General features: G+C 44.9%; 1 protein-coding gene across 1 annotated transcript in view; it reads right to left on the bottom strand.

Moving 5' to 3' along the window:
* LOC111963143 (filamin-A-interacting protein 1-like) overlaps positions 1-15,375 on the bottom strand; it is a 38,063-nt gene that overhangs the window by 9,049 nt on the left and 13,639 nt on the right. The window contains exons 2-4 of the mRNA XM_023986381.2: positions 7,681-7,975; positions 7,133-7,303; positions 6,688-6,866 (exon numbers count right to left, since the gene is read on the bottom strand). Of these exons, the coding sequence (XP_023842149.1) occupies positions 6,688-6,866; positions 7,133-7,303; positions 7,681-7,968 (638 nt within the window). The 5' untranslated portion in view covers positions 7,969-7,975. The remainder of the gene's footprint in view (positions 1-6,687; positions 6,867-7,132; positions 7,304-7,680; positions 7,976-15,375) is intronic.

The following is a 15,375-nucleotide window of genomic DNA, read 5'->3' as shown; positions in this document are numbered from 1 at the left end:
CAGGCAAGTCAGTTAAGAACAAATTCTTATTTACAATGACAGCCTAGGAACACTGCCTTGTTCAGGGGTAGAACAACATATTTTTACATTGTCAGCTCAGGGATTTGATCTAGCAACCTTTCGGTTACTGGCCCAACACTCTAACCACTAGGCTACCTGCCGCTCAATCAGTTATTCTTGTATTTATTGGCAGCGCCCTCCAATTAAGTGACTGTCTTTAAGTAAAGTAATTTGTATTTTTTAAATATCTATTGATGTAAATGCAGTGGTTAATGGTTTATTTTCTACCATCAGTAGTGCAGTATTCTTTGTCATCGTTATCAACATCTTGTGAACTTGGTCAGCTGGATCTCTGTGAAAGCACTGTTGCATTTCAGAAATCTATCTAGTGGAAATCATTTTGGTGTACTCTTGTTAATGTTATTTCCGTGTCAAACAAGCAGACCTCATCCTCTAAGCTTTAAAAAACCTTGCTTGTTCCTTAACTGCCTCTGTGCTGTTTCTCTTTTAATGGGCCTAGAACCTGTCTGGTCCGTTGCATTGCTCAACTGTTGAATTAACTCAATAGGTGGCATATCGGGAACCTGTGTCTTATGTTCTGGTTGAGGTGTTCCCCTCATTAAACGGTAACTGGCATAGTCTTTTAGATGGCAGGTGTTACTACAATATACTAGTTATGTCTGCAAAACACTAGTGAATACTACAGCATAATACAGGCATGTCTGGAAAAACACAACAGTAAATACTACAGGCATGAATACTATGAATACTATAGTATACTACAATACAACATTATTTAGAGCATAGTATTTTTTCATGTGAGTAACGAGTTTAAAATGTACACTGAAGAAAAAAGAAAAAAAAAAAGATTTTACTGAGTTACAGTTTAAATTAATTAATTAGGTCCTAATCTATAATTCACATGACTGGGAATACAGATATGCATCTGCTGGTCACAGATTCTCCAGTATTATTATTATAATAATACTGGAGTGACACATCAAGCACTGCAATGTAGTGCCTTAGACTGCTGTGCCACTAGGGAGGCCCCAGTATTCTCCAGTATTTCCACAAAATTCTTTAGTAAGCTCTAATCAATCGAGGGATACTACACTGTATAGTATAGAATTCTACAGTATACTACAAAAGTCTATAGTAAGCACTAAACGATCGAGGGATACTACAGTGTATAGAATTCTACAGTAATCTAAACAGTCTATGGTAAGCACTAAACGATCGAGGGATACTACAGTGTATAGTATAGAATTCTACAGTATACTACAAAAGTCTATAGTAAGACATAAACGATCGAGGGATACTACAGTGTATAGAATTCTAACAGTATACTACAAAAATCTATGGTAAGCACTAAACATCGAGGGATACTACAGTGTATAGTATAGAATTCTACAGTATACTACAAAAGTCTATAGTAAGCACTAAACGATCGAGGGATACTACAGTGTGGAATATAGGATTCTACAGTATATTACAGTTTACTACTGAATTCTATAGAAATCTATAGTAAGTACTCAAGTATTTAATAGTAAACTATAGTATTTTTTTATGTGGGTAGCCTGTGATCAATCTCTTAATACCCCTCCCTATAGACAGGAAATGATCTGGTCCGACAGGAAGCTATAAACTCAGTGGTATAGGAGAGAGGACGGTGAGTCTGTCTGCTGTAGTGTCGCCTTGGGAGAAGTGGATCAGTGGTCTGCTCTGTGTAAACTGACGTATAATGGGGATAACAGATAGGGATGAGCCAGTTCCGCTCCCTGGAGGAGACTCTGTAACGAGTCAGATGTACAGACAGACAGGAACCCTGAAAATGCTTTTCTGAGGTGCTGAACGATATGGTGACCAAGTACAGAGCAGGGTTCCCCAACTGAATTTGGCCCACAGGCGGTTTTATTCCAGACGCCAAATTCTCGAAGCAATTGTATTCATTTTTAGGATTTTTTGGGGGGTGCACAAAAAAGACTGTAACAACACCAGGAAATCAGGCCCAAGTGATCTTCATTTTCTAAATCTGTTGCCAAGTATTCCCACGCATAATAAAGAGACGCGTGATCGTATACAAATTGTATGCAAATGTAGCCAGGTTGGAAATGATTGTTTTAGTCAAATATTATATCTGTTTGGGCTTCTTGTGGTCAATTTGCAGTCTGCAAATGATTTGTAATTATGTTCTGGCCCCCGATCATCCGCTCAAGAAAAAAATGTGGCTGCATCTAGTTGATGATCCCTGGTATAGAGACAGTAGGCCTAGTACTCTAAACCTCACAGACAAACAAATGTCTATCTTCAGCACAACAAACACAATTAAGGGCAATGTAATTCACTATCCCTTAACAGCGGATCATAGTTGACCTCAATACAGAGGATGCGTTGAATTCAAGATTATACTAGTGAAGATTCTTAGTTTATGCTGTGAGTTTATGAGCATCTGTTCCACTCAAAACCCACTGCAAAGTCAGATTACCACCATGGCTGGCTACTGTACAGAGAATCACCCAGCCTCCACTTGATCTTCATACATACTGTATTTACACGTCCATAAATTATTGACACCTAAGCAATCAGCACTCTAAAATTACCCTCAAGCAAAGGTCACAGGCATGATGTCACTGTCAATGGGGCCTACAGCAGCGAGGTCACATGGGAGAGAAGTCACACCTGACCTTCAGGTGTAAAATAGTGCTCCTATCTCCCTGGAGACCCAGTCAGTCAAGAGGGAGTAACTGTGGTAAAAAGGCTACTAGAGACTCTGCCAGACCAATCAGAGGTGTAACAATGTCCTCAGGAGCCCCTTATAGGATCTAAGGCCAAGTTAGACTCCAACAAGGAGCAGCATTGACCTTTTATCAACCAGACTATACTTTAATGAAGTTAGTTCACCAGCATGACGAGTTATGTACCACACAGCCTGCTAGTGTGTAAAGAAACATGGGTGCAATGGTATCAGCTCTGTTTGGTCATAGATTCAGGATGGTAGGTGTCCAGTTACATTCCAAGTGATTGTAACTTTCATAATGACTTGGTCTATATGTAATTGAAGAGTTTCTTTCCAAAAAGCTATATATCCATTTTCAGAAAAGTTGGTCAATTAGATTGTATTGTTTATAGAAATTATGAAAGAGATTGGTGTGTTTTTTCAAATATCTAATCATGGCATGTTCAATGACAGACATTTGATTTTGTTATTTGTTTAAAATCTATCACTTGATGGTTTCATTTCAGAGAGACAAATAATCATGTTTTTTCTCTCAAAATTCTATATATCCGCCTCACTCTCAGATAAATAAGTAGTACTGCTAGGTTTTACATTCAAATGTAACAAATAACTAAATGTTTAATAAATACCTGTACAAATGATACATTTGTGACCTCAATATTTAAACCATGTTTAAAAAGAATGAGATCTGTATATAACACATTTACATTTGACATTTGAGTCATTTAGCAGATGCTCTTATCCAGAGTGACTTACAGTAAGTACATTCATCTGAAGATAGCTACAGTAGGAGAGACAACCACATATCACAGTTAAATAAACAGGATACGAACATTCCATTCCAGCTAAACAATGGATATATAGCCTTGGACAAAAAAATATACATTTTCTTATACATCTAACATCTATTAATAAAAAATCTGAGAACAGTCATATTTTACACACACATGAAGGTACGCATAAGCAATCATTTCTGATGAAAAACACAAATGTGAAAAATTGGTGGATATACTATAGCATTTGTCCTCACAACCTAAACAGGAGAAAATCCTGAACTCGCTTGACCACTTCTTCAGGAGCAATCAACAGTGGGTCCCTAAGAAAACAGATTTTCACGATGGAACAACATTTCAATCATCCTGTGTTTCCATGAGGAATGTAGTTGTAGACGCAGCAGCTTGTATGTGTCAGGGGCCTGTGGATTGAAGCTGACACTGCCTGTCAAAACAAAGCCTTCGACTGTAATCCCTGCTCTTGAGGGGGAAAAGCATTACAGTAAGTGCTCAGCATGATCTATACAGTATGGCCCAATCCCAAATCAACCCCTAGACCCTAGGCCCTATGCACTTGTGGATATCGGAGAGGACTTGATGGGTCTTAGCAAATTGCTTACATCTATCAAATCCTCTCAGATATACACAGGTGAATATGCCGTAGGGTCTAGGGATTGATTTGGGATTGGGCAGACTTCTCATTGGCATTGTGTTAAAAGAAGGGCACTAGAAGCGAGGCTAAGCAAGGTTGATCTACTTTAAAGCACCCAATGTGTGGAACACAAGGCGGTGTCGTTTTGATCACAGTGGCGGCTAGTGGTATTAAATGCCTATCTTATGAATACTTGTGTCAACCACAGCAACTGGCTTCTATTTCTTCATTCACAACATACTATATGTGTAATAGAGTGAGTGTAAATATAGTGCACTGGTATCCCTGAATATCTGCGGTTTTATATAAAGAAAACACTCGGGAATCTGAGATATTTCTTCCTTAATCATACACATACTTTTCTATGCCAAATAAAGATTTTCTCTTCCCCTCTGAGTGAGTGATTAGGGCTGTTGGCTATAAGTCGTGAGTATAGTTTGTAACCCCTTCCTTCCAAATTCCTTCAGTAGTTTGCTGTAAGACCCTATAGGTGTTTTCGTTTTTTTCCTTTCACACTCACACAATTTAGTGAGATATCTGAATGAACAGGTGTGATATGGATGGACATTCCTCCCACCTCGCACTGACAGACGGAAACATCAAAACAGTGACGACCCTCTACCTGGCATGGGAGTGTGTGTGACTCAAGGCCAGGGGAATGTGGGCTCAGCCAGTGCTGATAGGAGAGTTAAAACACACAGCTGTTGGCACTAAGAGGAGGTTGTGGAGGGCAGGCTGAACACTGGCCAACCAGGACAGTGAAACAACCTGGCAGAGGAGGTCACCGCTAACACCTACAGTAAGATAAACTGGAGGTACAGTAGACCTACCTAGTGAAACCTGTAAACCTGTTAACTAAAACAACCATCTCAGGTTTGGATTAAACCATTATAGCTCATATACGCCTTCCATGCTTTTAGAATGAAAGTCACTGTTCACTCATACTGTGCAAACTGTACATAGCTAGTACCTGATGAAGCCCTCCCACTGACTTTATCTGCTTCCCTAAGGGTGGTTAATGTGTAAGGGCCTTACAGTAAGGCTTTCATCAGACCGTCTGAAGGTTCATTAAAGGGAGATCCTGGGGTTGTTATCTCTCTCCAACTGAGAATGGAACCTGTTGCCTGGGGTTAGGCATGTTTAGGGTCAACCTCAGTCAGGTGTCAATCAAACAACCTGGGCAAATGTCAGGTTCAAGTTCGTTGTAATGAACACAATCAATGTACAGTACTTCATTGCCACCTCCTTCTCTCCTCTTTCTCCCTCCTTCTCTGAGGCTTCTTCCACTGTCTGATGGCGGCTCTTCTGACAGTGATGTAGCCTTCATGGTATGTCTCCTGAGTTGTCCAATAGAAGCGAAGGAGAAAGGGCTGTGAAAGGGGCTGTGGAGCAGTGAGAGTACAGTGGTCTGGGAGATGCTGTTTGATGTTTTATAGCTTATGAAACGCAGCTGGGGCTCCACTCTGGCCTGTGGCCTGCAGATGACTTGGTGTGGGGAACATATACACACACTGGTGCACGCACACACTCGTGCACGCACGCAGGTTGACTGTATACAGTACACACTTGCACACACACACACACTCACGCAAACACACAGCTTAGTTCTAGCACATCATTTATAAACCTGAGTAAATGGTCCGTGTCCAGAGGCGGCTGGTACTGCACAGTACCTTAGCACAAGAGAACAGTTAACACTGTGCGATGGCCCTTTATACTGCTGCTGGAGCCAAAGGAACTGCGTGGAGTTTATGGGCATAGAGGTTTTCCATGCGTCCATTGAGCACAGGGCCAAGGGCAAGCACTAGTCGCTGCACTGGGAAGCAACAAGTCTGAGCTGGCCCTCTGTCTTTACAGGTCCTGTCCATATGATAGGTGTCATACAGTATAAACCGTGATGATCAGTGTCAATGGGAGTCACAGAGTTGGGTCATGGTTCCACAAGGGCATGGTGAGGTACCGCCAGCACACGGTCAGATGAACTCACTCATCCCTCTGTGTGAGTAGTTTAATCAGCTAGCTGGTCTCACAGGGATGGGGCCTCTCTCTCATGCATGTTTGATCCCTTGGTGATGGGCAATGTTGCCTCATCACTAACTCAGTTTTTTTTACCTTTATTTAACTAGGCAGGTCAGTTAAGAACAAATTTTTATTTTCAAAGACGGCCTAAGGAACAGTGGGCTAACTGCCTTATTCAGGGGCAGAACAACAACTTGTCAGCTCGGGGATTCGATCTTGCAACCTTTCGGTTACTGGTCCAACACTCTAACCACTAGGCTACCTGCTGCCCCTTATGCCTCATTGCTGAGTAATAGCAACTTCTAAAACCTTTTCTTACTTCCAGTCTTTCCATTCTTTCAGTCCCCCCAAAAATGTACTTATATATAATGATATAGGCCATTTGGCTGACGCTTTAATCCAAAGCGACTTACAATCATGCGTGCATACATTTGACTTACGGGTGGTGCGGGAATTGAAGCCAATATCCTGTCTACAGAGCCCCTCCCTTTTTCTCATCCTCTCACCTCTCTCTCTCCTGCTCCAGTAGGTTAGTGAAGTCGTCACTCTTGCTCATGTAGTCAGTGTGTTTGCGTTTCTCATTGTCCAGCTCGTGCACGGTGCGCCGGTGACACTTCTCAACCAATAGAAGCTGTTCCAGCATGCGCCGGTACGTGTCCTTGTGTTTCTCCTGTAGATGGTCCAGCTGAGACACACACACAACACAGAATCTTATGAGACTGTTACTCTGAGAGACTGTTACTATTCAGTCAGCTACTGCACTTAAGTCTTGTTGACCTATGCATCCTAACTGTAAAACTAAGAAATTGTTAGAAAAATACAAAAAAATATAAAATAAATAATAACCTTCACCCAGATTTGTCTGTATGAAGAAAGAAAAAAACAATACTACAGTCAATAAATGTTATAAGCTTCCTAAGGTTAATAAGTATCTGTCAGTAGGTGACTAACTTCAGCCATTGGCCTCGGGTAGACATTGTCATTGTGTGTCCGGATGGTGGTGAGAAGGCTGTCTCTCTGTAAGGCCTGGAGGGCTGTGGTAGGAACTGTAGAACCATAGTGGGACTCCAGAGTTGTCCGTGTCTTCTCAGTCTTCAGCACACAGATAACATCCTCCATCGCCTGGGGGTTACACAAATAAAACACGTACAATGTTAGTACTCTGGAAAAAACGAGCAATTGTTTATTAGGATCTCCTTTAGCCCACCAAAGGACAACACTTGCAAGTCCTTAATTGCAAGTTATAAAACAGCATTTAGACAGGTTTTCTCTGTGTTAGTACCAACATCAGCCACTAGAGAGAGCTGTAATGTAGAGAAATTCTAAATAAATTGTAATTTTGGGCTATAGTATTGTGAGGGTTTACAATAAAATCCCCTAGTGGATAATTCAAGTAAACAACATCCCAGCAGACAAGATTTGTGGTTCACCCCACAGTTAACTATAAATCTATGTACAATATGAGCGTATGGTAGTTTATCAACATGAGTGAGACTCACCTGAACCTCACATTCCATGACACCTAGCAGCCTCAGAAGGTCCTCTTTAGTAAAGTTGATGATTCCCAGTCTTTGGTCACTAGTCCCTGAGCTGTCCTCAGTTGACTTTTCTATGTCAGAGACCACCAACTCCTCCACTTCCTCATTGTTTGGTTGAACTTTGACCTTTAGGCTCTTTATAGGTGCATGCAGATTTACTTCCTCCTCTTGGTTTATGTCATGCGTTGCCTGGGGAACCCTCAGTACTCCATTGGCTGGGCTTTCCACCCCACTGCTCTTGGATCTCATCCTCTACCTGCGCAGAGAAAAATAACAGAGAGGAAATCATATTTTAATCCTGTGCTCTGCTCTACCTGTGCAGCAATGAATACAAATGAAGGCAAGTGTCAACTAAATAATCAATTAACTTAATGTCAACAGAATCAGTGCAAACTTAGAGAGAGAGAGAGAGAGAGAGAGAGGGAGATCCTGGACTACATTCTACTCCGATTGTAGACACATCACTTACAGTCAGTTTAAGGGCCTTGAAAATGAATCTTCATACCCCTCCTCCCCTTCCTCTCACCCACTTCTATTCAATGACAGGAGGCACACAGGCTGAATTAGAGCTACATGAGGAAGTGTACAGTATTATCAGATGTAATATCTCGGTTAACCCGGAGCTAAAGTGTAATTGGTCAGCTGCTCTATGAAGTTCTGCGCCCATACATGTTAAGAGAAGAGATGAAGAGATGCTACAACCAGGAGCGGAACCGGAACGAGGCACTCTACCCTCGCTCTTTGCAAGTTACGGGTAAGTCTATAGGCCGAATGCCCTCTCCCCTTCCGAAATTCTTAAGATTCTATACACCTGCGAAATCGTGATTTATCCATATAACCAGTGACGAAAAACCCAAGCACCGGAACTATTGCTGCTCTTCAGCTATCAGTGCCAATAGTATAAAGACAGATCTATGGTATCATTTATGTTTACGTAGTCTGTACATGAGATTATCAGGTGTAAAGTCAACCATAACAGTACTCCAAGGCAGCATGTCCTTCATCTGTCATTCCTCTAATCTATACGAGCTCAGCCAAATATTCAACATGCAAAATCACTCAACAGGGTGTGTGTGTTTCTGACATGCCCTGTTCTTTCACAGAGGCCGTATCTCACTTTGGATGGGAGGACACTTGAAAATATGCAACACCCCTGGGTGTTTGGCCTGTTTTGTCATGCAAATCAGAACAAAATCTGGGATCCAACTCAAAAAGAAATACAGGCCTATAAACTATGTTGGCATATGCATCATATTATGCAGTAAGACTAGTAGGGTCATCTTTAGAGTTACATTGCATTCATGTTCTGTTGAGTCATCCCTGTGTCCATTGGGGTCAAACGCACTGCACACAATATAGGTAATCAGTGCATGTGTATGTATGCGTGTGCGTTAAAACTTGTGTGAGTTCAAACTTCTTAAAACTTCATAGAGCTTCTCTCCTCACCCCTGAAGGAGTTGTGATTAATGGAACAACTACAGGCCCCTGATATTGAGAGAGTGTTCTTTCTGTAATCAAGTTCTGGTACAGTATGACATCAGTACTTTTAATTATTTACAGATAAGGAAGAAATCCCCTGTACCTCCCAGGTGATGTCATACGACCCCTGACCCATGACTCATGCTCTGAGCCGTCCTGAGTTGAGTGAGATCACAGAACTGACACTCATTCTCTCTTCCCTCAACCGCTCCACGGCTGTCTCTGCTCTGAGATCAGTTAGAGGTTCAATTAGATGTGCGAACCGCTTCCATCTGCAGACTGCAGATCTTAACCACCTCCCTGGGACCTTTGAAACAACGCAATCCGGCACCAGAACAGCACAACAGTGGAACTGTGAACATCAAGAAAGAACAGTCTAACTCATTGTAACCTCGATGAAAACAAGATGTTCGATAGGAAAGTTATGAGACTGGGTGCAAACCAGGCCTGCACCAATGACTGTATGCACACTACCAGTCAAAAGTTTTACAACACCTACTCATTCAAGGGTTTTTCTTTATTTTTACTATTTTCTACATTGTAGAATAATAGTGAAGACATCACAACTATGAAAAAACACATATGGAATCACGTAGACACCAAAAATGTCACGTCTGCTCCCGCTCTTCCCTCCCCTGGCGCTTCAGGGCGCCAGGCTGCCCTGCATCACGCACTCCTATCGTCCATTACGCACACCTGCTTTCCCTCGTCACGCGCATCAGCGATATTGGACTCACTCATCACCTGTTTATTTCCTCCCCTATATTTGTCAGTTCCCTTGCTCTGTTCCCCGCTGCTGCATTAATTGTTTTTTGTTTGTGTTACTCATTTGCTGACGTTGTTCCTGTCTCGTTCAATGTCCGTTCTATATTAAATGTACCTGCTTCGTCTCTCCAGCGTCATCCCATGTGAGAAAAAAAGTGTTAAATCAAAATATATGTTATATTTGAGATTCTTCAAAGTAGCCACCCTTTGCCTTGATGACAGCTTTCCACACTCTCTGCATTCTCTCAACCAGCTTCATGAAGTAGTCACCTGGAATGCATTTCAATTAAAAGGTGTGCCTTGTTAAAAGTTCATTTGTGGAATTTCTTTCCTTCTTAATGCGTTTGAGCCAATCAGTTGTTTTGTGACAAGGTAGGGGTGGTATACAAAAGATAGCCCTATTTGGTAAAAGACCAAGTCCATATCATTATCAAGGCTCAGGCTAAGACCCAGATGCAGACACAGGAGGTGGATAGTACGAGTCTCAGAGTTTATTATAGTACAAGGTGCAGGCAAAAGGTGAGTCAAGGCAGAAAAGAGTCGTAATCCAAATCAGAGTCAGGCAGGTACAGGACGGCAGGCAGGATTAGGGTCAGGACAGGCAGAAAGTTCAGAACTGGGAAGACTAGGTAACACAAAAACTAGAGCCAGAAAACACAGGAACACGCTGGTAGGACTTGACAGGACAAGGCATACAGGCAACAGAGAAACAGAAAACGCAGGTATAAATACACAGGGAGTAATGGGGGAAGATGGGAGACGCCTGGAGGGGGGTGGAGACAAGCACAAAGACAGGTGAAACAGATCAGGATGTGACAATTATGGCAAGAACATCTCAAATAAGAAAAGAGAAACAACAGTCCATCATTACTTTAAGACATGAAGGTCAGTCAATACGGGAACATTTCAAGAACTTTGAAAGTTTCTTCAAGTGCAGTCACAAAAACCATCAAGCGCTATGATGAGGACTGTCTCTCATGAGGACCGCCACAGGAAAGGAAGACCCAGAGTTTCCTGAACTTATTAAAGTTACCAGCCTCATAAATTACAGGCCAAATAAATGCTTCACAGAGTTCAAGTAACAGACACATCTCAACATCAACTGTTCACAGGAGACTGCGTGAATCAGGCCTTCATGGTCAAATTGCTGCAAAGAAACCACTAATAAAGAACACCAATAAGAAGAGACTGGTGGAAATCTATCCCTTGGTGTGATGAGTCCAAATTTGAGATTTTTGATTCCAAACGCCATGTCTTTGTGAGATGCAGAGTAGGTGAACGGATGATCTCCGCATGTGTGGTTCTCACCGTGAAGCATGGAGGAGGAGGTGTGATGGTGTGGGAGTGCTTTGCTGGTGACACTGTCTGTGATGTATTTAAAATTCAAGGCACACTTAATCAGCATGGCTACCACAGCATTCTGCAGCGATACTGTCACGTTCGTTCTCCTCCTCGTCTGAGGAGGAGCAAGGATCGGACCAATATGCAGCAAGGTATGAAGACATAATGATTTATTTAAATAATAATAACGAACGAAAAAAACACTTAATAAACTACAAAACAATAAACGACGTTACAAGACCTGAACATGTGAACTTACAGACAACGAAGAACGCAATGAACAGGAACAGGAACAGACTAACAAACGAAACGAAACGAAACAGCCCCGTGTGGTACAAACACTGACACAGGAACAATCACCCACAAACAAACAGTGAGAACAGCCTACCTTAATATGGTTCTCAATCAGAGGAAACGTAAAACACCTGCCCCTAATTGAGAACCATATCAGGCTAATACTTTGCACCCAACATAGAAACACATAACAGAATGCCCACCCCAACTCACGCCCTGACAACTAACAATACACAACAAGGGAAACAGGTCAGGAACGTGACAGAACCCCCCCTCAAGGTGAGAACTCCGGGCGCAACCAAACCTAAAATCTAGGGAGGGTCTGGGTGGGCATCTGTCCAGGTGGCGGCTCTGGCTCTGGACGTTGTCCCCACCCCACCATAGTCAATCCCCGCTTCCGTGCCTCCTCCTAATGGCCACCCTCCATATTAACCCCACTGGATTAAGGGAGCAGCACCGGACTAAGGGGCAACACCGACTGAGGGGCAGCACCGGACTGAGGGGCAGCTCCGGACTGAGGGGCAGTCCGGACTGAGGGCAGCTCCGGACTGAGGGGCAGCTCCGGCTGAGGGGCATGCTCCGGACTGAGGGCAGCTCCGGACTGGCTGACGCTCTGGCAGGTCATGACTGGCTGACGGCTCTGGCTGGTCATGACTGGCTGACGGCTCTGGCTGGTCATGGCTGGCTGACGGCTCTGGCTTGTCACGGCTGGCTGACGGCTCTGCTGGCTGACGGCTCTGGCTGTCATGGCTGGCCGACGCTTGGCTGTCATGGCTGGCCGACGGCTCTGGCTGGTCATGGCTGGCCGACGGCTCTGCTGGTCATGGCTGGCCGACGGCTCTGGCTGGTCATGGCTGGCCGACGGCTCTGGCTGCTCCTGTCTGGCTGACGCTCTGGCTGCTCCTGTCTGGCGGACGGCTCTGGCTGCTCCTGTCTGGCGGGCGGTCTCTCGCTGCTCCTGTCTGGCGGGCGCTCTCGCTGCTCCTGTCTGGCGGGCGGCTCTGGCTGCTCCTGTCTGGCGGGCGGCTCTGGCTGCTCGTGTCTGGCGGACGGTCTCTAGCGGCTCCTGTCTGGCGGACGGCTCTAGCGGCTCCTGAACTGACGGACGCTCTAGCGGCTCAGGACAGACGGCGGCTTTGAAGGCTCAGGACAGACGGGGGCTTTGAAGGCTCAGGACAGACGGGCAGTTCAGGCGGCTCTGGCAAGACGGGCAGCGCAGGCGGCGCTTGGCAGACGGACAGCTCAGACGGCGTTGGGCAGGCGGGCAGTGCAGGTGACGCTGGGCAGACGGACAGCGCAGACGGCTCTGGCAGGCAGGCAGCTCAGATAGCGCTGGGCAGACGGCAGACTCTGGCGGCTGAGGCGCACAGTAGGCCTGGTGCGTGGTACCGGAACTGGAGTACCGGGCTAAGGACACGCACCTCAAGGCTGTAGTGCGGAGAGCAGCAACATGACGCACAGGATTCTGGAGACGCATAGGAGTCTTGGTGCGTGGTGCCGGAACTGGTGGTACCGGGCTGGAGACACGCACCATAGGGCGAGTGCGTGGAGGAGGAACAGGGCTCTGGAGACGCACTGGAAGCCTGGTGCGTGGTGTTGGCACTGGTGGTACTGGGCTGGGCGGGGAGGTGGCGCCGGAATATACCGGACCGTGCAGGCGTACTGGCTCCCTTGAGCACTGAGCCTGCCCAACCTTACCTGGTTGAATGCTCCCCGTAGCCCGACCAGTGCGGGGAGGTGGAATAACCCGCACTGGGCTGTGTTGGCGAACCGGGGACACCATGCGTAAGGCTGGTGCCATGTATGCCGGCCCGAGGAGACGCACTGGAGACCAGACGCGTTGAGCCGGCTTCATGGCACCTGGCTCAATGCCCAATCTAGCCCTGCCAGTGCGGGGAGGTGGAATAACCCGCACCGGGCTATGCACACGTACAGGAGACACCATGCGCTCTACGCCATAACACGGTGTCTGCCCGTACTCTCGCTTCCCACGGTAAGCACGGAGAGTTGGCGCAGGTCTCCTTCCTGACTTCGCCACACTCCGTTGTAGCCCCCCCAATAAATTTTTGGGCTTGACTTACAGGCTTCCTACCGCGTCGTCGTGCTGCCTCCATTGCCGGTATCCTCCTCACAGACCCCTGCGCCAGAGAATCCCAGGCGGGCTCCGGCATTCTCCCTGGGTCGATCGCCCACCTGTCGATCTCTTTCCACGTAGTGTAGTCCAGATTTTGCTCCCATTGCCATTCCTCCTTGCGCTGTTCCTGCTGCCGCTTATCACGCTGCTTGGTCCTGTTATGGTGGGTAATTCTGTCACGTTCGTTCTCCTCCTCGTCTGAGGAGGAGCAAGGATCGGACCAATATGCAGCGAGGTATGAAGACATAATGATTTATTTAAATAATAATAACGAAGACGAAAAAAACACTTAATAAACTACAAAACAATAAACGACGTTACAAGACCTGAACATGTGAACTTACAGACAACGAAGAACGCAATGAACAGGAACAGGAACAGACTAACAAACGAAACTAAACGAAACTAAACGAAACGAAACGAAACAGCCCCGGGTGGTACAAACACTGACACAGGAACAATCACCCACAAACAAACAGTGAGAACAGCCTACCTTAATATGGTTCTCAATCAGAGGAAACGTAAAACACCTGCCCCTGATTGAGAACCATATCAGGCTAATTGTAAAGAACCCAACATAGAAACACATAACATAGAATGCCCACCCCAACTCACGCCCTGACCATACTAAACAAATACAAAAACAAGGGAAAACAGGTCAGGAACGTGACAGATACGCCATCCCATCTGGGTTGGGCTTAGTGGGACTATCATTTGTTTTTCAACAGGACAATGACCCAAAACCCACCTCCAGGCTGTGTAAGGACTATTTGACCAAGGAGAGTGATGGAGTGCTGGTTGAAAGAATGCCAAGAGTGTGCAAAGCTGTCACCAAGGCAAGGAGTTGCTACTTTGAAGAATCTAAAATCTAAAATATATTTTGATTTGTTTAACACTTTTTTGGTTACTACATGATTCCATATGTGTTATGTAAAAGTGTTGATGTCTTCACTATTATTCTACAATGTAGAAAATAGTCAAAATAAAGAGAAACCCTTGAATGAGTAGGTGTGTCCAAACTTTTGACTGGTACTTGTATGTGTGAAGTACAGGGTTTTGACAGTGGTTCACTGGAGGTTTCAGTTCACTGCTCAGGGACAATGCTTATCTTCCTCTTTAGTAGTGGTCTGACTCTAAGAACGCTGTCTGATCAGAATGACCTAATGACATCTGAAACCAATATACTTTAATCTCCACTGTTCATGGATAAAGATCCAGGTTTAAGAAAGGGTTTAGGGAAAAGAGCACTAGTTAAAAGCTTTCTAAAATAAGAGAGAAGGAAAACCTCTGAAGTGTTGAATTAGGCTACTCCGACCGCTTTCCTTGCCCTACAATGCATTACAGTATAATAATATCACATCGAGGCAAACTGAAGTGATTGTCTCTTGCGAAGTAAACTACCCAGTATCCACTGCTATGCCACTTTTGCAGCCCTGCCAGGAGAGGTGCAGCCAGGGATAAAGAGGCACCAATGTCCGACTCTGTGCCTTGGTGATGAAACACCTACAGTACTCCACATGTTTCCGACAACCCCCCCCCTACAGTAGATGGATACACTAGATGGACACACATAAGCATGTGTGATCAGGTGAGAGCCAGTGGACTGAGAGGACTGAGAGCCGCCGTTATTCTAACCTCAGTGC

Source organism: Salvelinus sp. IW2-2015, linkage group LG4q.2 (genome assembly GCF_002910315.2).
Source record: "Salvelinus sp. IW2-2015 linkage group LG4q.2, ASM291031v2, whole genome shotgun sequence".
In the NCBI taxonomy this organism is placed as follows: domain Eukaryota; kingdom Metazoa; phylum Chordata; class Actinopteri; order Salmoniformes; family Salmonidae; genus Salvelinus; species Salvelinus sp. IW2-2015.
The sequence above is the reverse complement of the archived record's forward strand: the minus strand, read 5'-3'. Positions and strand labels throughout refer to the sequence as shown.